General features: G+C 48.7%; 1 protein-coding gene across 5 annotated transcripts in view; it reads right to left on the bottom strand.

Moving 5' to 3' along the window:
* CDC27 (cell division cycle 27) overlaps nt 1-21,490 on the bottom strand; it is a 66,254-nt gene extending 44,764 nt beyond the window's left edge. The window contains exons 1-2 of one of the 5 annotated variants that reach the window (XM_029075323.2): nt 21,265-21,490; nt 6,724-6,799 (exon numbers count right to left, since the gene is read on the bottom strand). In XM_029075323.2, the coding sequence (XP_028931156.1) occupies nt 6,724-6,799; nt 21,265-21,291 (103 nt within the window). In that variant the 5' untranslated portion in view covers nt 21,292-21,490. Of the gene's footprint in view, nt 1-6,723; nt 6,800-21,264 lie in introns of those variants that run through there. The other 4 variants (XM_029075322.2, XM_029075325.2, XM_029075324.2 and 1 more) reach the window with 4 other exon arrangements.
* Nucleotides 21,491-23,585: the final 2,095 nt, after the last annotated feature.

The raw sequence follows: 23,585 nt of genomic DNA, 5'->3' as shown, positions 1-23,585 counted from the left end.
GTATTTATTGAGCGCCTACTGTGTGCAAAACACTACTAAATGCTTGGGAGAGTACAACAATAAACAGACACATTCCCTCCCGAATATAGGGCCAGGCAACGTTCCTGGCCCCTGGCCATTTGGGGAAGAACTGCTCAGACACCAGGGTGGCAAAGTAGCTCTCCGCCAGCAACAGGACAAGAATCTCAGTTGTTTCTGCAGTAGTGCTGAGAAGAGCAAAAAATCAAGAAAGGAGGAACGAAACAAAGAACAGAAGCAGCAACCAAAATGCCCAGCTGACATTCACACGACATCGCAGACTGGAGCCAAAACTCTCAGGCATACATAGCAAGGCAGAAAATTCACAAGCAAGGATGGATGGATCAGGTCGGGGCAACACACTCTGGGGCTTCTCCCTTCCAGGCAGAATGGGAATCCCGGCAACTATCCCAAGAACAAATCTTCCTTCCCATTCTCCAACATCAGCTACCAACACCCCAATAAGGAAAGACCTAACAGGAAAATGGCCAGCTAGACCCCTAGTTCAGGAGCCCTGCTGTTTTAGGTGGCCTGGTCTCCTTCTGCCCACCCCACTGCTGGGACGGCGACTCCACACCCAGTCAAGCCATAGGCTATAAGGTGTGGTGGATTTTCTGGGCTATGGATTCTCCTTGTCAGGCAATAAGGAAATGATTCTTGGAGATGGTGAAGGAGCTGGGTGGAGTACATCAGCACATCAGCCAGGAAGCCTGGAGCAGGGGAACCCTGATGCCAAGAGCCCCCTTTTCTGGAAAAATGGCTAAACCTTTGCTTGGAAAAAAAGGAGGTGTCAAGTTAGAGATCAGAGTTGCAAATTTCTGGGGCAGGAAGGGTTGGTGGTGGTGTCATCTGTGATGGGGAAGGTAGGGGGAAGAGGAAAGATGGAAGAACTGCTCAGCTTTTGACCCAGGGAGCCTGAGATGCCGGCAGGACACCCATGTGGAGATGTTCCGGAGGCAAGAGGAAATATTCAGTCGTTCATTCAGTCGTGTTTATTGAGTGTTAACTTAATAAGGGAGGAATGAGGTAGATTTGGGAGTCATCCACATAGAGGGGGAGCAGAAGCGGACAAACTGTCAAGTGGGGAAAGGCAAAGCAAGACAAGAAGAGGGCCCAGAACAGAGCCTTGTGGGATGCCCACACTCAGGGATGATCAGCGGAAGAAGAAAGAGCCAGAGAAAGACAGCAAGGAGGGACTCGACAAGTAGAAGGATCAGGGACCACTGGGCCAGTCAAAACAAGGTCCCAGGAGAAGAGAGTGATCAAAATTACCAAGGGAAGAGTGTGATCCAGTAGAGCCCATTGGTTGGGGCATGGGAAGAGGCCAGAGGCAACCTTGGAGGAAGTGGTCTCAGTGGAGTGAAGTTGGTCGAGGAAGGGAGTGGAGGCAATGGGTGTAGATGATCCATTTGAGGAGTTTGGGTAGGATGGGGAGCAGAGAAATGGGGTGATAGCTGGAAGAGGCAGGAGGTCCAGAGGCTTTTTGAGGACCTAAGACACATGGATGTGTTCGAAGGCAGGAGGTGGGGACATTCATCGGAAAAGGCATCATTACAGATGGGAATGCTGCCATGTCACAGGCCCAGCTCTTAAAGTGAGAACTGCCCCTAAGTTATACAAATGGACTGGAGGACAGTCTCTCGTAGCTAAATTTGTTCTTTGGATGCATGTTAACCTCAAATCTGAAAACTCTCCCAAAGGAAATAACTAAGAAGTCCTGTAGCAATCATTCTGGAAAGGAAAGGCCTGAAAAAGTGGATGTCTCCCAGGTAGAACATCCCCTAGAGGAATAGAACATCCCCTAGAGGAACAGTTCAGGTGACTGAGGAATTTTTTTTCCTCCTCCCATGATACAAATGAAATTAATCAATTGATGGTAGTTATGGAGCGCTTACTGTGTGCAAAGCACTGTACCAAGCGCTTGAGTCATGTTGCTACTATGTGGGCAATGGAAATTCCAATAAGTATTACCCATAAAACCTAGTTCCTAATATGTAAAATCTAAAATCTAACATCTCAGAAGCGATGGGCTCTCTGGAAAGGGGCTTGATACTTCAACTAAAGAACCCGAATCAGATTTTCAAAAACTGACTGATTCACCAGACCATCCCAAGACCCAAGATCATTCCTTATTCAGCCTGAAATTTGTGGCGCACTCCTCCTTTTGGGGGAGTACGAACCTCTTTCACACTCCCACTCCTGGGAGACTCTGGCTTCAAGCTGCTCCTGCCCAGAGTCGATCGGTAGATATACCTCTGGGAGGCAGACATATGGGGTGAAGGAGAGGGGAAGAGAGGTGGGGAAGAAGGGAGGAATCAGATTTGCTACAAGTCCATTCACCCCCAGCTCCCCAAAAGAGCTCTAGGAAGTAGCAAGAGAAGCCAGGAGCTTTGGGAAATAGCGGGAAACAGAGAGGGAGGGAAACCCCGAAGGCAGAGAGAGAGTGATGAGGGGAACAGAGTTGCCCACAGAAGGGCCCAAGCCTGGACCTGCCCATTTTAGCCCTTTTCACAGAAGACCTGTCCTTCTCCTCCTTTGCTTCAACCTTACCATTTCCTTTCATCTCAGCAAAGTTCCTGGCCCAAGTCCCAAGAGATCTCTGCCCCAGCTCCCTGTCTCCCCTTTCCCAAATTTCCTTCTACAAAAAGTACCCAGTTTCACTGGCAGTCTCCCAGACACGCTGCTGCAAGATTAGTGAATCAATCAATAGTATTTCCCTAGTGCTTACAGTGAAGAGCACTGAAGTACCATGGCCTAGTGGGAAGAGCACGAGCTCGGGAGTCTGAGGACCTGGGTTTTAATCCCAGCCCTGCCACGTGCCTGCTGTGTAACCTCAGGTAAGTCACTTCACTTCTCTGGGCCTCAGTTACCTCAGCTGTAAAATGGGGATTCAATATCTGTTCTCCCTCTTAGACTGTGGGACAGACACTGTGATTGACGTGATTAATCTTTTACCTTCCTTGATTAATTTTGTGTCTTGCAGAAGCATTATCTTGTGCAATGCTTAGAAATGTTTTTCCACATAGCGCTTAATACTGTGCTTTGCATACAGTAAGTATTCGATAAATACAACTGAATGAAGAAATGCTTAAATAACACAATTATTATCATCATAATCATCATTACTGAGTGTTTGGGAGAGCACAATAGAAGCAGGTGAAAAGAACTGCCTAGCAAAGATGTCTAATAAAAACGGTTTTACATAGCAGCAAGATTTCAGAGATGCTAAGGAATATGGCTGCAGACCAAGGAAGGGGGGACTGCCTTAAAATCTCCTCCAGCCCCTTTCCCCACTTCCCTTGAACTCACACTCCCTTCACTAGCCTCCCTCTTGCCCCTTCAGGGGCCTTCCTGACTGACCTTAAATAATAATAATAATAGCAACAATGCAATGTATCAACCACTAGGATGGATAATAAGCAGAATGGAACAGTTCCTGTCCCAAGTGGAGCTCACACTCTAAAATGGAGTGAGAATCAATCAATCAATGGTACTTACTGAGCGCTATGTGCAGAGCACTGTACTAAGCACTTGGGAGAGGATAATACAACAGAAGTAGCAGGCATCATTCCCGTCCACAACGAGCTTACAGTATAGAAGGGGAGTCAGACGTTAATACAAATAAGTAATTTATAATATTTAAAGAGATGTACATAATGTTGTGGGCTTGGGGGTGGGGCAAACACCAAAGTGGAAAAACCACAATTTTATCCCCATTTCACAGGTGGGCAACTGAGGAACAGAGAAATGAAGTGACTTGCCAAGATTGCACAACAGAAGAGTGGTAGAATCGGGATGACTTCCAAGGCCTGTACTATTTCCTCCCCTTATCTGCTGTTGCTGGAACAGGGTGGAGGAAGCCACAAAGGCTGTGGCTCGGGCCACAAACTTAGAAGAACTTGGGGCTCTTCTCCCTCGGGGGCCAATCGAGGGGGCATTCCCTCCCAAGGTCTAGAAACCAGACTGGTCCACCACACAGGCTACCTGGGGCCCAGAGGTCTAGGCGAGTGAGTGATCCACTGCCTAATTGAGAAGGACTTGCTGCCCAGAGGGACTGACCCTATACAAGAATGAAAGAAATTCCACACTCCAGGCAGGCTAGTGGCCCACCCTACCTAGAATCCCAATTCCAACAGAGGCTACAAAAGGATGCTTGGAGTAACTGTGCGATGGCTGCCCTTTTTACAGCCACCCTCACGGTTAGGGAGGGAAATCCTAGCACTCCACAGTTTCCCTTGACTGGCCAGCCCTCCAAGGTCACAAAGTCCGTGAATTCCGCCCTCACCGCTTCCTGACTTGCTCGTCACCCACTGTTTGAAGACCTTGTTCCCTAATATCTGCTTGAGAACCACCAGCTTCCCACGCCAACGGATGCCCTTCACTCCTATGGGGAAACATGGCAAACTCCGATTCCACATTCGGCCCTTCCTGACCCTGCCCGATGTGGTAAACTTCAGTCGTGTCCCCTTCTCGGACTTCCCCTTTCTAGATCAGAGTCAGAACCCTTTCAACGAATCCTCTGATCCTCACTGCTGCCCCGCTGTCCCTTCTGTTGCCATTTCAGCTCAGAAAAGTCCAAGCCCGATGCCTCCTGGCGCTGCCCAGCGAAGGGCAGGGTGGGCATGGAGGTGCGCACTGGCAGGACCCCCGATGAGGTCTGATGCTTCCTGGACCCTGTTCGGCTGGGGTTGGACACCGAGCCAAGGATGTGAAGGAACCATCGATGACGATTATAAAATCAGGTACCTCACGTGACTGACTGCTCTGACTCCATCATCGCAGCATTCTTATTTGGACTCCTCCTCTCCCCATTTGATGCACTACTTCTTATTCAGTCTGTCACCAAATCTTCTTGGTTCTACCTTCTGAATATCTCATTTCCTCTCTCAGCCCTCCCTTTTGCATGGCCTATGCATTTGGATCTATAACCCTTAAGCACTTTGCTATTCACCCCCAGCCCACAGGACTTATGTACCTATCCTTCTATAATTTATTTTAATATCTGTCCCCTTCTCTAGTCTGTAAGCTCCTGATGGGCAGGGATCATGCTACCAAGTTCACTGTATGGTACTCTCCCAAGAACTTAGCACAGTGCTCCGCACACTGTGAGTGCTCAGTAAACGTCTGATTGATTGACTGGTTTTGACAATAGGTTCCACAATCCCCTGATTCAGAGCCCTCTGTGCATCATGTTTACCAATCGAGCCTACAGCACCTCATAGGGTAACTTCTATGTGAAGCAGCCTCCGCAGGCCCACCCACCCACCACAAACACCAGAAACCTTCCTCGCTAAAGACAGAGTCAGAAGTGAAGGGAACCTCACAGGTTGCTTCTTTTCCTCTCCAATCACCCTTCTGACACCAAAGTTGTGACCTCACTAGCCCACTTCCTCCTTTTGGTGCACTCAGCTTTTACAGCCTTTGGCAAGGCACTGCTCCAACCCCTCTCAGGCTCTCTCAATTCCTATTTGCCCCAGACCTGTCACTCTTCACAAGCCTTTACTTCTCATTCATTCAGCTAAGCTACCAACCTACCCAAGGATGCATTCTTTCCTAACAGCCTCTCTTACTCTGCTAGGGAGCTGGCAAGGTTTCTATATGAACACCTGGTGTGCTCTAATTCTGACCCAGGTCTGGCCCCGCCTCAGTTTCAGCGAAGCAGTACTACTGTACTTCTGGGCTCTACAGCGAACCAGTACTACTGTACTTCTGGAGGGGTGAAGGAGTCAGTCAGCCAATCGCATTTATTGAGCACTTACTGTGAGAAGACAACTGTATTAAGTGCTTGGGAGGGAAGAGAGGAGGAGGGAGGCGGGAATAGGGAGAAAATGAGACCCTGTGATCTGACTTTATTTCATCTATTTCCCCCACTCTTAACTTTCAGCCAAAACCCACGTGAAGAAGTGTGCTATACAACTTTTATTAACAGGGAAGCCCATCCACTGCTGCTTTATGTATTTTTGGAAATGCCTGGATGTGAGCATCACAAAGCCTTAACCCCACCCAAGAGTGCTCAAGAACAGAAAACAAAAAAACACCCCAAGATTTTGCTCTATTACTTGTTCCCAAAACTAGCTTCTACCTCTTCTCTAGAAGATCTAACAGTGTAGCAGTAGAATCCCAAAACATTATCTTTAAGGGGCCACATGAGATCACCAACCCTTTTCTTCTTCACTGTGATAACCAGCAGAAAGAAACCGGGTTCCTTCAGGATGCAGAAGGAAGCCATCCATCAGACTTCTATAAAAGCCCTGCTAAATCTAAATAGCTTTTGTGCATGCATAGAGATAGAATGCTCTTCTCTTGGCCCTCTTCGCTTCAAGCCAGTGGTTCTTAGCTAGCTCACATGCTGGCTATAGCCCGGGCCCTGCCCCCAGGGAGCACAGGGGAGTGGCGGCACAGAAAGAAAAATAGGGGTGGTAGTGTCCGCGGTGGTTGGGGGTGGGGAGCATCCACCGGGGATCCGAGCAGGAGGTGATGAAATCTCTGGAGGGGGCTCGGCAGGAGCTAGGGACAGGAGCCTCGCTGAGGGTGCCAATTCTACAGGGCTCTACAGTCAGGAGGGCTAGTTGGGGCATCTCGGTCCTCAATGAAAAATGCCCTTGGGTCCATGTCACCCTTCAGCTTGGGACACTTTTCCTCACCCCTCAAATACAAGGCCAAAATGAGGTACATTGACTGCATTCAAATCAACGGAGCACATACCTTCTGCATACAGTCTCTCTGCGAGGAAAACTGCATCCCGGTAAGCATAGTGGTTTAGAGCTTGCCATATAGCAGCCTGTGGGAGGAAGAGAGGAAGAGAGAGAGAGAGAGAGAGAGATTGAGATTTTAGCACTTGGCAAAAGGATAACGTCACTGCTCATTTATCAGTTCTTTTCAAAACCTCAGGGTAATAGCTACTGTACTTCAAATTCAGGTCCCATCATGAGATCCAGCTGGGCAGGACCTCGAGGGCTCATTTTGGTCCAGTCTCCTGCTTCCAGGCAGGAGAATATGCTCAAAACACCCATGACAGATGTTCACCTGATCCTTTTTTTTTTAAAGGGACCTGTTCCAATAGCTCATTAATCAATCACCCTAATGCTCACCAAAGTCAATCCTGGGTCCAAGTGACCTCTTTCGCTGAAACGTAAATGCATTTACTACAGTAGGCCTCCTCTTCACGACAGCATTTCACATACCGGAGGCTTGAGCTAAAGGAGTCCTCGCCCATATTTGTGGGATGGGTCTTTTTTCCAATATCCAATCCAACCCAGGCTTCTTCTCTTCCCCAGTCCAAACCAACAATCAATCCTTAGATGTTCCCTCCTCAAATCTATTTCCCTATCCTCTAATCATTTTTGCTGCTTTTTTTTTTGAGTCCTCTCAATCATCTCCACACCTTCTTAAAAATGAAGTTCTTGATCCTGACCAGTTTGTTGGATGATTGTTTTTCTAGAGTCCTCCCAACCTTTGAAGAAGCCACAACAAAACCATCCCGAGCACCTCTGGGTCCACTCAGCTGATTGATGGAGGTAAAATCTTGGCCTCATTGCTACTGATTGACCAAGAGTCGATGAGCTGTGGGGGTGTTTAAATTCCCCGGGATTAACACATGTTCTTTGGCGAATAATGACCTGGTTTGAGGTCAATTACTCTCCAAATTTCTCTGCACTTCACCTTGGTAAGGACTTGGGACACAATCTGCTCTGTGACACTTTCCTTCTTCACGAACAAGATGCTATTCTGGAACTTCAATAACCCCTTACCCACCGATCTAACCCTTTCACGCCCCTGGGCAAATCTCTCCTCAGACTAACTTGCTCTGGATTCCGTGTCCACTCCCAGTCTGTCCTTCCTAGACCACCTTCCTCTGGTACTTGAATATGTCGATACGTCTACTATATGTAGAACACTGATCTAAGCACTTGGGAGAGTACCTTGGAGTCATACCTGTGACCCCTGTCCTCAAAAGAGTTGACAAGAGGGGGAGACAGGCACTAAAAAATGAACTTCCGGGTGGAAGGAAGAAGAAAATAGGGTGTGCAGCCTTGCCCCCTTTTTCATGGTGATGGAGCAGACCTGGGGCAGTGGTGTTGGCGAGGATTTGCCTCAGGGGTCACCCACACACAGTTCTCCTGGAACGCCGAGGTTGCGGTCTCACAGAACACCGCATCGAGTGGGAGTCCAACTGCTTCTCCCAAACCATCCTTCCATCCGTCTGTGCCATGCTCTGCCAAGAAGGGCGATGGCAGGATGGCCCGCTGCACTGTCTACCACATGAGCAGTGCAACATAAGTTTTGGCAGGACGGAACGGAGTAAAGCTCTAGCCTGCCAGCTTCTTGAGGGCAGGGAATGTGTTTTGACTTTATTGTAATGGACTCTCCCAAGTGCTTCATATAGTGCTCTGCACACAAGAAGCACTCAAAAAATACCATTGTTTGATTGACTGAAGCGGACACAAACCTAATCTGCCTCCAATCGATTTACCACTGGTTAATGCTCAGTGAACTTTCTAGTCTAAATTATATTATGGTTAGATTTCAGACTGTCCTTTCCTGATCTTGCTAATATTTATTTCCTCCATGATTTGAGATAATAGGTGGGGCGGAGAGGGACAAGGAGAGCCTTGGGTCATCTCACCTGGTTAACTTAGGTCCCACGGTATACTAGGAGATGATTAGCTTAGCAGTATTAAACTTTTTTTTTTAATGGCATTTGTTAAGCACTTACTATATGGCAGCTTATTAAGAGCTGGGGTAGATACATAAGATAATCAGGTTGAACAGAGTCTGTCCCCCACATGGGGCTCACAATCCAAGAAAGAGAGAGGAGGCTTTAATTCCCATTTTACAAACGTGGTAACTGAGCCACGGAGAAGTTACTTGCCCAAGGTCACACAGCAGACAAGTGGCAGAGCCATATTTAGAACTGAGATCCTCTGGCTCATAGGCCCAGGCCTTTTGCCATTAGGCCACACTGCTTCCCATTTAAAAAGATAAAATATATATTTGGGGCAGAAGGTTAGACTTTAGTTTAGCAGAGTTCTAAAAGTAATAATGAAATTAGGAAATAATGAAATCCAACCAAATAGAAGGAAATGCAGTTCTGAATCTGGTGGAACTGAGCACCGAACAATCCATCCATGGTATTTATTGAGTGCTCAATGTTTGCAGAGTACTGTACTAAGCACTGGGAGAGTGCAACACAACAGAATTGGTGGAGAAACAGTAGAAGTACTGTTTATGGAGCAGTTGTGCAGCATTAAACTAAGCACTTAAATATCATAATATGAGAAGCAGTGAGGCCTAGTGGAAAGAGTACGGACTTGGAAGTCAGGAGACTTGTGTTCTAATCCCAGCTCTGCCACTTGCCTGCTGGGTGACCTTGAGCAAGTCAGTTTACTGGGCCTCATCAGTAAAATGTGGATTCAATTCCAGTTCTCCCTCCAACTTAGACCGCGAATCCCCTGTGGGGCAGGGATTAGAGCTGATCTAATTAACTTCTATCTACTCCAGTACTTAGAACTGTGCTTGACACATAGTACGTGCTTAAAAACCATAATTATTTTTATTATTATTATAAATCAGGGTAACATCTGTACGGTACTTGGTATAATGTCCAGCACATGGCTGTGATTTTAATTAAATGTGAAGCAGTCTATTATAGCAAAAAAAAGGTAAAAGTCACATACTAGTCAAATGCACCAAACTTTGGATTTTAGATGACCTTTTGGACATCACTTGGCTTTCTTGTGAAGTGACACATTTATCATGGATTTTAAACAAAATTTCTGAATACAGCAATCTTTACCACTTTTAGCACTTTCGAGTTAGTGTTACTGGACCTTAATGCAGGTACAGTACACATGTATCTATACACATCCACAAGGGAAGCAGCATGGCATAGTGGATCAAGCCCGGGCCTGGGAGTACCAGAAGACCAAGGGTACTAATTCCGGCACTGCCACTTGTCTGTGGTGTGGTCTTGAGCAAGTCACTTCACTTCTCTGTGCCTCAATTACCTCATCGGTAAAAATGGGGATTAAGACTGTGAGCCTTATGCGGGACAGCTATGTCCAACCCAATTGCTTGTATCCACTCCAGCACTTAGTACAGTGCCTGGCACAAAGTAAGCACTTCAACATCACAATTATTATCATTATTATACACACACGAAAACTCAATTTGCATATTCTACTTATTTATCCACCTGCGGCACTTATGTCCATATGCTGGATTTATTTCAATGTCTGTCTCTCCCTTTAGACTGTGAGCAGAGAACGTGTCTATCAACTCTACTGTATTGCTCTCGCCCTAGTGCTTAGTGCAGTATCCTGTACACAGCACTCAATAAATACCATGGATTGCATCTTTTCATACTCTTGCTTTACCACTGTATCTGTGTTCTTCACCCTGCTCCCACCCTCGGAAAGAATTTTGTCTTCCTCCTTAGACTGTGAGCTCCTCAGAAGCAGGGACCATGTCTTCTCCTTGTAACGTTCACCCTCAAGCATTTAGGACAGTCTTCTGCATGCAATGGGGGCTCAACAGACACTACTGATTGAGGGCACCCGGCATTTGGCTTTGCTGCCAACCTGCCTATTTCACAACGGGACCACTGGCAACAAGGAGATCGGGCAATTGCAAGTTACCTTATTGCCGCCCTGACACCCAGACAAATCAATCAATCGTATTTACTGAGCTCTTACTTTGTGCAGGACACTGTACTAAGCGCTTGAGAAAGAGTACAAACAGTATAACATATTCCCTGCCCACAGCAAGCTTACAATCTAGATGGGGAGGCAGACATTAATATAAATTTATTAAGGATATGTATATAAATACTCTGGGGCTGGGTGTGGGGGTGGTCAAGGAGACTCACGAGGGAGTGGGAAAAGAAGAGATGAAGGCTTAGTGAGGGAAGGCCTCTTGGAGGACATGTGTCTTCAATAAGGTTCTGAAGGTGGAGAGGGAACTGTCATTCAGATATGACACGGAGGGTGTTCCAGACCAAAGGTAGGATGGGGCCGAGAGGTCAGCGGTGAGACAGACGAGATCGAGGTACAGTGAGTAGGTTGGCATCAGAGGAGCTAAGTGTGGGGACTGGGTTGTAGTAGGAGTGCAGTAAGATGAGGTAGGAGGGGGCAAGGCAATTGAGTGGATTAAACACGAGGGTAAGGAGTTTCTGTTTGATGCAGAGATGGATGGGCAACTACTGGAGTTTCTTGAGGAGTGGGAAAACATGGACTGAATGTTTTTGAAGAAAAATGATCAGGGAAGTAGAGTGAAGTATGGACTGGAAAGGGGAGAGAGAGAAAGCAAGGAGGTCAGCAAGAAGGACAATACGTTAATCAAGGCGGCATAGGATAAGTGCTTGGATTAATGTTGTAGCAGTTCGGACGGAGAGGAAAGGATGGATTTTAGCAATTTTGTGAGGGTTGAACCCACAGGATTTTGTGATAGATTGAATACGTTGGGTTGAATAAGAGAACGGAATCAAGGATAATGCCAAGGTTAAGGGCTTGTGAGACAGGAAAGGTGGTGGTACTGTCTACAGTGATGGGAAAGTCAGAGGAAGGACAGGGTTTGGGTGGGAGGATAAGGGGTTCTGTTTTGGACATGTTAAGTTTGAGGTGACAGCAAGGCATCCAAAGAGAGAGGTCTTGAAGGCAGGAGGAAATGCGAGAATGCAGAGAGAAGAGAAATCAGGGCTGGAGATGTAGACTTCGGAATTATCTACAAATCCACGATGCACTCCCTGGCTCTTCACCATGATTTTAATCATGTAGGGTTTTTGTTTTTTAATGGTATTTATTAAAAGCTGACTATATTTCAAACACTGTTCTAAGTGCTAGGGTAGGTACAGGTCAGTTAGGTCTGACACATTCCCTGTCTGCATGGGACTCACAGTCGAACTAGAAAGAAGACAGGTATTGAATCCCTATTTTACAAGGGATTTTTAAGGGAACTACTCCCCCAGTATGATTCTACCTAAGTAAAGCAGAGATAAAAATCTGCAGTTGAGCTCTTTAAAAAGATGGGACTGAGATTATGGAAACTTAATTACCACACGATTAGTGGTTCCCCCATCCCAGACCTTTCAGTTCTTGCCATGAATTTCCCATTCTTTCACCACCTCCAACTGGCAACTGGGTTTCCAAACCCTTCCTGGCTGGAAGTGAGCCTCACTCAACAACAGCGTTCAAACCGAATCCAGGAAACCTGCGGGAAACCAACAGGCTGAGCTACTTCTCCTTCCTTATATGTATCTCCCACTGGCCTCACCTGGCAGGGGGGCGTCCGGGGAGTTGGGATGCCCCAGTCCTGACATCCTGGCTGGGGTGTTACACAAGGTTGGTCTTGCCTTTCTCCACCCCATTCCCTCACTGTCTCCACGAGTCACTTACTCGCTATCTGATGAAGAAGGCCCATCGCCCAGAAAGTTTGATGTCGTTTGCAGCCCGCAGACTGGCTGGGGGTGGAGTGGCTCTCCCAGCACCCCCAGTGGGCCGCCTGATGTGGCGTGGCTCCCAAAGATGGGCTCTAGTTGGATATTTTCCCTCTAGTCTGTAAGCTCCTTGTGGGTAGGGCGTGAGTCTACCAAGTCTGTTGTACTGTACTCTCCCAAATGCTCAGTATAGTGCTCTGGACCCAGTTAACTGCTCAATAAATGCCACTGGTTGACTGATTTTCAAGAGAGGCCATTCCTTGTCAGGGCGGTGTCGGTTAATGGTTTGGCCTTGAGACAGCTGCCAGGATTCCAGATCTGCCCAGAGGAAGAAGTTTGGTGCCACTGCTCTCCCTGACCTGACCCAGCTGCTTCTGCCCGCGTATGGTCTGTTCCATCACTCCTGCCGAACCCTGACTCTGTGCCCCGTCTCGTCCAGTCATGCCGGGGATCACTGGGTCCTTTTTTGGGTGCTGCTCTTGTTTATTTCTGGTTTTGTACTTTTCTCCAGATTTCCCCCAAAAAGAGGAAGACACTCCCCTGACCCTGCCTATGAGTGCCGCTGGCCACAAGGAGTGCAGGGAGAGACTGTGAATGGTTCAGGGAAAACCCTTCTCACTACCGCAAATACAACTCAGGCTCAACATCCAGCCGGCGGTTGGACCGCCAGCCCCCTCATAACAGTGGCATCACACATGGTCGCAAGTCTCGCCATCAAACCCAAGGATGACTTCACTACACCACAGTGATGCTGTACAGGGATCCATCCACCTTCACTAAGTTGCTCAAACTTAGACCTTAATTTAGTCTGAAATTTTTTTTTCAAGTCTGCCCTATTGCTCATGCAGCCTAGATCAGGGCACCGATGGGGCAGGCTTCCAAAAAAATAAATAAATACTGTTTTAATATCAGAGAAACATGCCTGCTGACCTCATCAGCACCGCTGCAATGGGAACAAGCTGCTGATTTATAGTTTCCATCCAAATCAGAGAAGCTATAAAACACCCCAATTCACCTTTACTTTGGGTTGGGAATTTCATTTTTTCTTTGCATTGAAATGCCTGGAGGTCAGATGCTGTCCTTCCCGCTTGGGCATGAACAAACAGCGAGCCACAGTCTACAGCTCCCTCCTGCCCAAACAATCAATGATATTTATTGATTGATTCATTCATTCAACTGTATTGAGTGCTTACTGTGTGCAGAGCACTGTACTATGCACTTGGTAAAGTATGATACAACAGTAAACAGTCACAATTCCTGCCCACAGTAAGCTTACAGTCCATTCATTCAATCGTATTTGAGTGCTTACTGGGTGCAGAGCACTGTACTAAGTGCTTGCAAAGTACAATACAACAATAGAGAGAGACTATCCTTGCCCAGTCCGAGGGCGGAGAGAGAGAGAGACGGCAAAACAATGAACAGGCATCAGTATAAATAAATAGAATTAGGTATGGGGCGGGAGGGGAAGAGCAAAGGGAGTGGAAGGGAGGGGGAGCTGAGGAAAAGCGGGCTTAGTCTGGGAAGACCTCTTGGAGAATGTGTGCCTTCAGTATGGCATTGAAGGGAGGAACAGTCTGGGGGGGAGAGAGACATCAATATAAATAAAATTATGGACATGTACATAAGTGCTGTGGGGCTGGGGGAAAGGGGGAGAAGGTGAGGAGCAAAGGGAACAAGTCCGAGCAACGCAGAAGGGAGTGGGAGATGAGGAAAGGAGGGGCTTAGTCTGGGAAGACCTCCTGGAGATATGCCTTCAATAAGGCTTTGCAGGGCGGGGGAAAGTTTTTCTGCCGGATTTTGAGGAGGGAGGGCATTCCAGGCCAGTAGCAGGACATGGGCTAGGGGTCAGAGGCAAGACTGGGAAAGATGTAGGCACAGTGAGAAGGTTAGCACTAAAAGATCGAAGTGTGCGGGCTGGGTTGTAGAGGGAGAGAAATGAGGGAGAAAGGAAGGGGCAAGTTGATGGAGAGCTTTAAAGCCAATGGTGAGGAGTTTTTGTTTGATATGGAGGTGGATGGGCAACCACTGGAGATTTTTGAGGAGAGGGGTGACATATCCTGAATGTTTTTGTAGAAAAATGATCTGGGCAGCAGAGTGAAGTATGAACTGGAGTGGGGAGAGTCAGGAGATTGGGAGATCAAGAAAGAGGCCGATGCAGTTATCCAGGAGGGATAGGATGAGTGATTGCATTAACCTGGTAGCAGTTTGGACGGAGAGAGTTGTGAAGGTGGGACCGACAGGATTTGTATTAACTGTGTGCAGAGCACTGCACTAAGTACTTGGGAGGGTCCAATATAACAGAGTTGGTTGATACATGCCTTGCCCAAAACAAGCTTGCAGTGTAGAGGAGACCCGGGGAAGGTCCAGGTCTGCTTTAGCCACTTGGGTGGGGATCAGCCCAGCCGGCTTGGGGTCTCCGGCAGATCCACATCCACTCGAAGGGGTCATTTATTCATTCAATAGTATTTACTGAGCGCTTACTATGTGCACAGCACTGTACTAAGCGCTTGGAATTACAATTCCGCAAGAGATAGAGACAATCCCTGCCCATTGATGGTCTTACAGTCTTATCCAGGGAGACAGACGGACAAAAACAAGACAATATAATCATGATAAATAGAATCAAGGGGATGTATACCTCATTAACGAAATAAATAGGGTAATAAAAATATATACAAATGAGCACAGTGCTGAGGGGAGGGCTTATCTAAGGGGAGGTGAAGGGGGGAAGGGGGAGGGAGCAGAGAGCGGAAGGGCAGCAGAGAGGGAGCAGAGGGAAAAGGGGAAGCTCAGTCTGGGGAGGCCACTTGAAGGAGGTTCCAAGGGCCTGAACTGTGAGAAGGGAGGGAGGCATCAGATGTTTGTTTCACGGGCCCAAAAATGCCTTTGAGTTCGAGGCCCAACTGTTCTGGACCAGACATCACTGGGCAACTGCTGACAGGTCCTGGGGAACCCAGTCCAGGCCAGTGCAGGAAAGCCCTTGGGCTCTGAGTGAGACCACTCCTGTCAAAGGAACGAGGGAACTGCTCTGTGTAACCTGCTTTTAGCAGCGGCAACAGCAGACTTGAGCAAAGCCCTGTCCTGCCCTGGAAGGCCCCCACCACCCCTAGAGTGGTTGACAGACCCGTTCTGGGACCCCTCCCAGAGGCGAGTTTGGTGAAATCAGGGCTACCAGACCTCCAGGGGCTGCAGATGGCCTAGGTTCTGGCCACTTCCTGCAGAAGGCCCTGAGCCCAGGCTGGCTCCCTAACCAAGTCCAGGAGGCCCCAGGGGACACCAGACCTCAGAGTGGTCAAGTCGACAAGCGGATGAATGGGATTCAGGTCAGTGGAATTTTCAGGAAAGCACCCTCCAACCTGTGGTCACTTGGACAAGTAGGGTGAACTACTGTTCCTTATTTCTCCCTCAACAAAGAGCTTAGGAGGCTTTCTTCTGGCTTTAAAAATTTGTCTTTAGAAGATACATTCAGCTAAAAGTGAACTATTTTGGGTGGGATTTTCTGTATTAGAGAGAACTAATTTGGGGGGGGGGCATTTTGTCAAGAAAAGGATGGGATTTATAGTTTTGATGGGCTGAAAAAAAGCAATGATACTTTGGTACTATACAGATATTACAGCTTGAGTTCAGTGAGCAAAAATTGGGTTACGTTTAACCACTTGTCATTCTAGCAGGACTACACACTCCTCCCCAGCGAGTTTCACCACACCAGCTTTAAAAACCACGGTTCACTTTTTGTCTCGACAAGTAATCTCACAGCCACTTGTATCCATCGATCGACGGAATTTACCCATGGACCGAACTTACCGAGTGACTACCGTCTGCAGAGCACTGAATTAAGCAATTGAGAGAGGACAGAATTGGGGGACATGATCCCTGACCTCAGGGATCTTACAATCTTGTAGAGGAGACAGACACATATGTAAATTATAGATTGGAGCAAGTAATAGTATCTAAGGATAGGTTCAAAAGTGCTCCCAGGGTTGTAAGTACACAAAGTGCTGATGGGCAAGTTGGAAGATAAGCAATTCATTAGGGAAGGCCTCCTGCAGGAGATGTTACCTCAGAAAGGCCTAAATAATGGGAAGGATGAGGTATTTGCTAAACTCTCATTATATGCCAAGCACTGTACTAAGCCTTGGGGAAGGAACAGGGTAATCCAGTCGGACACAGTCCCTGCCTCCTATGGGGTTCAAAGACTGAGGCTGGGGACAGGGGAGAGAGGGGCGGGAATAAGTGGGGAGAACAGGTATTTAATCCCCATTTTACAGATGAGGATGCTGAGGCACAGAAAAGTCATGACTTGCCCAAAGTCTTATAAGAGAATAATAATAATAATAATAATGGCATTTGTTAAGCACTTACTATGTGCAAAGCACTGTTCTAAGTGCTGGGGAGGATACAAGGTGATCAGGTTGTCCCACATAGGGCTCACAACCTTAATCCCCATTTTACAGATGAGGTAACCGAGGCGCAGAGAAGTGACTTACCCAAAGTCACACATCTGACAAGCAGCAGAGCCGGGATTTGAACCCAGGACCTCTGACTCCCCAGCCTGTCCTCTTTCCACTGGGCCACGAAGCAGCAAGGCCTTGTGGAAGCAGCACAGGCCTGGGAGTCAGAGGACCTGGGTTCTAATCCTAGCTCTGCCCCCTTGTCCGTGTGACCATGGGCAAGTCATTTAACTTGTCTAGACTGTAAGCTCATTATGGGCAGGGCATGTGTCTGCTAATTCTGTTGTAGTGTACTCTTCCAAGAGCTTAGTACAGTGCTCTGCGCGTAATAAGCACTCAAATACCACTGTTTGATTGCGTCTCTGTGCCTCAGTTACCTCATCTGTAGAATGCGGATTAAAGCTGGGTGCCCCATGTGGGACTGGCACAGTGCCTGGCACATACAGTATGCGCTTAACAAGTACCATTTAAAAAAAAAAAAGTCACACAGCAAGCAAATGGCAGAGCCGGGATGGAAATTCAAATCCACCAACTCCCAGCTTCCCGTGCCCTTTCCATTAGTCCACGCTGATGTTCCAAAGGGATGGTGGTGAGGGGCAAGAATGAGGGCCAGTGAGAAGGCATGTTAGAAAAGAATGAAGCGTGCGAGCTGGAGAGTAGTGGGAGAAGAGGGAGGTTAAGTAAGGGAAATAGAGAGCTAATTGAACTCCTTAAAGGTCTGGAGTTTCTCCCTCAGGGGGAGAGGAATGGGTAACTATTGGAGGTTTTGGAGGAGTGGAGAGACATTTGCAGAACAACAGGTACAAAACGTCAAAGTACTGACTGGAGAGAGAAGAGACTGAGGGCCAGGAGATCAGCAAAGAGGCTGATTGATGCAGGAGTCAAGCCAGGCTATATCAAGTGCCTGGCCAAGCATGGTGATCACTGGGATAGATGGAAAGGGGCAAATTCTTGAAATGTTAGGACTTGGTAAGTCGAGCACTGTGCTCATTTGTATAGATTTTTATTACCCTATATATTTTGTTAATGAGGTATACATCCCCTTGATTCTATTTATTGTGATTAAGTTGTCTTGTTTTTGTCTGTCTGTCTCCCCCGATTAGACTGTAAACCCGTCAATGGGCAGGGATTGTCTCTGTTGCCGAACTGTACATTCCAAGCACTTAGTACAGTTCTCTGCCCATAGTAAGCGCTCAATAAATATTACTGAATGAGTGAATACAGGGGTAGAAAGAGGTGGAGAGTTGAGGATAATGCTTCAGATACATCCTTAAGTGACTGGGAGCATAGTAGTCTTGTCCACTGTGATGGCAGAGGAGAGTATCTGGGGAGCAGTTTTGGACGTGCTGAACTTGTAGGTGTCAGTGGGACATCCACATAGAGCTGTCCTGGAGGTAGAAGGAGATGTGGGACAGGGGAGGGGAGAGGCCAAGGCTAATGAGGTAGATTTGGGAATCATCCGCATTGGAGATGATAAAGCAGTGGATTCGGAAGTCAGGAGGAGAAGGGGACCCAGAGCAGAACCTTGAGGGGCCCCTACCCTTCCTCATCTCCCATAGCTAGAGGGTGGGAAGCAGAGGAAGAGCTGGTGAAAGGCACAGAGAAGGTTCGGGCAGAAAGACAAGAGGAGAACCAGTAGAAATCTGTGTCAATAAAATCAAGGTCGGAGAGCATCTACTCAAGAACAGGGTGGTCCACAGTGTCGAAGGCAGCTGAGGTCAAGGAGGATCAAGTCGTAGAAGAGTCTGTTAGTTCTGGCAAGAGGGAGGTCATAGGTGACCTTGGAGAGGACAGCCTCAGTACAGAGAACAGAAACCAGATTGAAGAGGATCAAGGAAGAAATTGGAGGATAGGAAGGGGAGGCAGCGGATGCAAACAATCCCTTCAAGACGCTTGGCCAGGCACAGGAGGAGGGAGCTGGGGCAGTGAGATCTAGGGAAGGATTTTTAAGGACAGAGGAGAAATGGGTATATTTGAAGTCACACAGATTCCTCTAGACTTCAGAATGTTATCCAGAAGGGTGAAGGGTTTCATAAGTAAAGCAAAGTCTAAAGCTCTGCTTGACCTGGACATGTCTCCAAATAGCAAAATCATCAGAACTCTTGTGAGCCACCAAACTGTTGATAACAGAGCTCCATGAGAGATAGGACTGGAAATGAGACTCAGGTGTCCAAGTCTCTCAATTATTAAAAAAAACAAACCACACACAACAAAAATCCTATATCATATCTGAGATGTTCAAGACCCAACACACAAAGGTTCACTAGAACAAAGCGCTTGTTTACATGTTAAAACCATTTGAGGTACCTTTGGGGAGGAGATACATACATACATATATATATGTATATATATATATATATGCATATATATGAAAAAAAGCCTAACAGGATAAGGCATCATTCTGACTGGAGTCGAAATTTGAAACACCAGTTGAATAGTTGACAAGCAAGCATGAAAAATGCCCTCTGCTCCGCCACTTTACAAGGTAAAGGCAGCATCTCTTAATGCTCAAAGACCCCCACCCTCTAACACACGCGTGCGCGTGTGCACACACACACACACACACACACACACACACACACCTCCCCCATCCAAGAGGGGCCAGAGAAAATGACTAGATAAAAGCACAATCATGAATCTTGAGTTCAAGTACTATTCCCATGGCCTAGGGATTCAGCAATACCAAAGGTCATTTGTGCTCTCAAAGGCAGCAAGGACACCGGATTTGGGAGGAAAAAGAACTAATTGTTGACCACCATGATTCTTATGAGGCAGAAAACAGAGCGCTTCACTGAGCATTTACCATTGGAGTGGCGGTTTCAGTGTCACCAGCAATGGAGCACTTTTGTAAACGAAACCACCATGAATCTAAGTCAATGGCAACATTCTCCCTTCGCCACTGCCATTTGCTTTAGAAGGACAAACTCAGGTCCCCATCTAGATCGTAAGCTCGTTATGAGCAGGGAAGTCGTCTACAGACTCTTGTACTGTATTCTCCTATGCTTTTAATATAATGCTCTGCACCTAGTAAGAGCTCGATAAATACCACTGATTGACAAATGGAATGGCCTCTGCTGATGCTCCGGGTCCACTGTTAAGAAAGGGCCCTTACTGGGGGATTGGAGGAGGGAAGGTGAGAGGAGGTCCCCCCTCTAGACTGCAAGCTCATTGTGGGCAGGGAATGCATCAGTTTATAGTTTTGCTGTATTGTCCTCTGCCAGGCGCACAGTACAGTGCTGTGCACACAGTAAGTGCTCAAAAAATACGATTGAATTGAACTACACAAAGGACAATGGTTCTTTCCCAAGGGGAGAGCGATGCTCTGGCACTGCATCAGGCGCCCCAAATCCAACGGGGGTCTCCCCCAGTCCCGAGGAGGAGCGAACATCCCGAGCATACCTGATTTCTGCAGTGACAGTGATGGCCGGGAAGCTGACGGAAGGGCCATTTTAAAGCGTCCCAGGCGCTGGACGTGGAGAAATGGAAGGCCCCCGCGACCCCAGTCTATTACCTATTAACCCCCCTCCCCCACCACACACAGACACACACACACACACACACACACAAACACTCTTTGCAAATGGGGTCTCCGTGTCCTGCTGGGGCAAAGGCCTGCGGCCGAGCTGGGGCTCTGCAGGGCATCCGATTAGACTGTGAACCCGTCACTGGGCAGGGACTGTCTCTATCTGTGGCCGAACTGTCCGTTCCAAGCGCTTAGTCCAGTGCTCTGCCCATAGTAGGCGCTCAATAAATACTACTGAATGAATGAATCCCGTCCCTTTGGTCCTAAACGGGGCCTCTGCGGAGCGGCGGCCCCCGCTCCCGGGGTGGGGGTGGGTGCTGGGGTGGCGGGGGCCCCAGCTCACCCTGCAGGACCGGCAGGGCGACCCTGATTCCCTTGTGCCCCCGCCCCCCCGGCGCTTAGAGCAGTGCTTGGCACATAGTAAGCGCTTAACAAATGCCATCATTATCATGATTATAACGCCGGCCGCCCGGGGGTGCGGCCCCCTGGCACCTTCCCGACCCCCCGGGCCCCCGCACGTGTGCTGACAGACCCTCGCCCCCTCCCCTAGGTTTCCCACTGGGGGGGAGGGGAGGGCCCGGGGGGACCACCCCACCCCCACCCCCGGCCGGTCCCAACCCCGGGGCCCGAGAGCGGGCTGGGCGCTCCCTCCAGGCCCCCGCCCCGCCCCGAGGCCAGGGTCCGGCGGGTCCGGGGGGTCCGGGGGGGTCCGAGGGGCCCGGGGGTCCGGGGGCAGGGAGAGGGGGCGTCCGGGGCCTAGGCCGCAGCAGGCCCCGGGATGTCCGGGAGCCGCCCCGCCGCCCGGCGGAGACCGGGCCGGGCCCCGGAGGGGTCGTTACCTGGACGGGTTCCTGCAGCACCGTCATCCCGGCCGATCCGTCCCGCTCCCCGCAGCGCTCGAGGCCCCCGGCAGCGGCTCCGCCTGGGCCAGACCCGGCTCATTTAAACTCACCAGCGACCGTTACCGGGGGATGGGGGAGGCCGAGCGGCAGCCGAGTCCCCCCGAGCGGGACACGGAAATCCCCGAGGCGGAGAGACCCGAGCGGGCCGGCCGGAAAGGCCCGAAAGGGGCCGGAGGGAGCCGAAGGAGCGGGAGGGCGGGCCGAGGGCTTGACGGAAATACCCGAGGGCGGTCGGAGACGGCCGAAGCCGCTGCCGAGCGGAGTGTCGCCCTTCCCGCCCGCTCTTTCACCCGCGCAGACCGTAGCCAATCAGCGGAGAGCCCGAGGGGCGGGGCTTCGTGGTGACGTCGGCGAGAGGGGCGGGGCGGGGCGGGAGCCCGAGGCCGGGCGTGGTCGGCTTCTGTACTATTTATGGAGCGCTTACTAGGTGCGGACCACTGCACTAACCGCTTCATTCATTCATCCAATAGTATGTATTGAGCGCGTGCTATGTGCAAAGCACTGTACTAAGCGCTTGGAATAGACAATTCGGCCCCCGATAGAGACCATCCCTGCCCAGTGACGGGCTCACGGTCTAAACGGGGGAGACCGACGGCTAAGTCAAAGAGAACAAAACAAAAACAAGGCAACATCAGCAAGATAAATAGAATCGAGGGGATGTACGCCTCATTAACCAAATAAATAGGGTAATAAATAATATATACAAATTCATTCGAGGGTATTTCTTGAGCGCTTACTAGGAGCAGACCACTGGACTAAGTCCTTGGAATGAGGAGCAGCGTGGCTCAGTGGAAAGAGCCCGCGCTTGGGAGTCAGAGGTCATGGGTTCGAATCCCGGCTCCGCCACTTCTCAGCTATGTGACTTTGGGCAAGTCACTTCTCTGGGCCTCAGTTACCTCATCTGTAAAATGGGGTTGAAGACTGTGAGCCCCATGAGGGAAAACCTGATCACCTTGTATCCCCCCAGCGCTTAGAACAGTGCTTTGCACATAGTAAGCGCTTAACAAATACCAACATTATTATTATCTGTTGCAATTTTAATAATAATAATAATGTTGGTATTTGTTAAGCGCTTTCTATGTGCAGAGCACTGTACTAAGCGCTGGGGTAGATATAGGATAATCAGAGTGTCCCACGTGAGGCTCACAGTCTTGATCCCCAGTTTACAGAGGAGGTAACTGAGGCACAGAGAAGTTAAGAGACTTGCCCAAAGTCACACAGGTGACAGACAAGTGGCAGAGTCGGGATTCGAACCCATGACCTCTGACTCCCAAGCCCATGCTCTTTCCACTGAACCACGCTGCTTTCCATAGAATCGAGGGGATGTCCACCTCATTAACAAAATAAATAGGGTAATAAATAATACATACAAATTCATTCAGTAGTATTTATTGAGCACTTACTAGGTGCAGAGCACTGGACTAAGCGCTTGGAATGTACAATTCGGCAACAGATAGAGACCATCCCTGCCCAATGACAGGCTCACAATCTAATCGGGGGACACAGACAGCAGAGCATAACAGGACAAAACAAAAACAAGACAACATTATCACCATAAATAGAATCTAGGAGATGTACACCGCATTAACAAAATAAGTAGGGTAATAAATGATATATCCAAATGAGCACAGTGCTGAGGGGAGGGGAAGGAGGAGCAGAAGGGAAGGGGGGCTCAGTCTGGGAAGGCCTCCTGGAGGAGGTGAGCTCTCAGAAGGGCTTTGAAGAGGGGAAGAGAGTTAGTTTGGCGGAGGTGAGGAGGGAGGGATGAGCCTTGGGCTGGAGCCCGGTGGCCTCCGAGGCCCGGTGTGGGTCGGTCCGATCCGGTCCAGTCTAATCCGTTTGGTTCCCAGCAAAGACAAATCCGGCTAATCAGACCTCCGGGGAACCACTCACTGACTTCTGACAGCGCAGACGACAGAGTTAGGGCCAGACTTAAGTAAATCTGGTTACCTTGTATCTACCCCAGCGTTTAGAACGGTTCATTCATTCATTCAATAGTATTTATTGAGCGCTTACTATGTGCAGGGCACTGAACTAAGCGTTTGGAATGGACAATTCGGCCACGGATAGAGACCCTCCCTGCCCAGTGAAGGGCTCACAGTCTAAACGGGGGAGACAGACAGCAAAGCAAAACAGAACAAAACAAAAACAAGACATCATCAAGATCAATAGAATTAAGGGGATGTACACCTTATTCACAAAATAAAAAGGGTAATAAACGATATTTACAAATAATATGTTCAAATGAGCACAGTGCT

This window comes from Ornithorhynchus anatinus, chromosome 11 (genome assembly GCF_004115215.2).
Source record: "Ornithorhynchus anatinus isolate Pmale09 chromosome 11, mOrnAna1.pri.v4, whole genome shotgun sequence".
NCBI lineage: Eukaryota > Metazoa > Chordata > Mammalia > Monotremata > Ornithorhynchidae > Ornithorhynchus > Ornithorhynchus anatinus.
The sequence above is the reverse complement of the archived record's forward strand: the minus strand, read 5'-3'. Positions and strand labels throughout refer to the sequence as shown.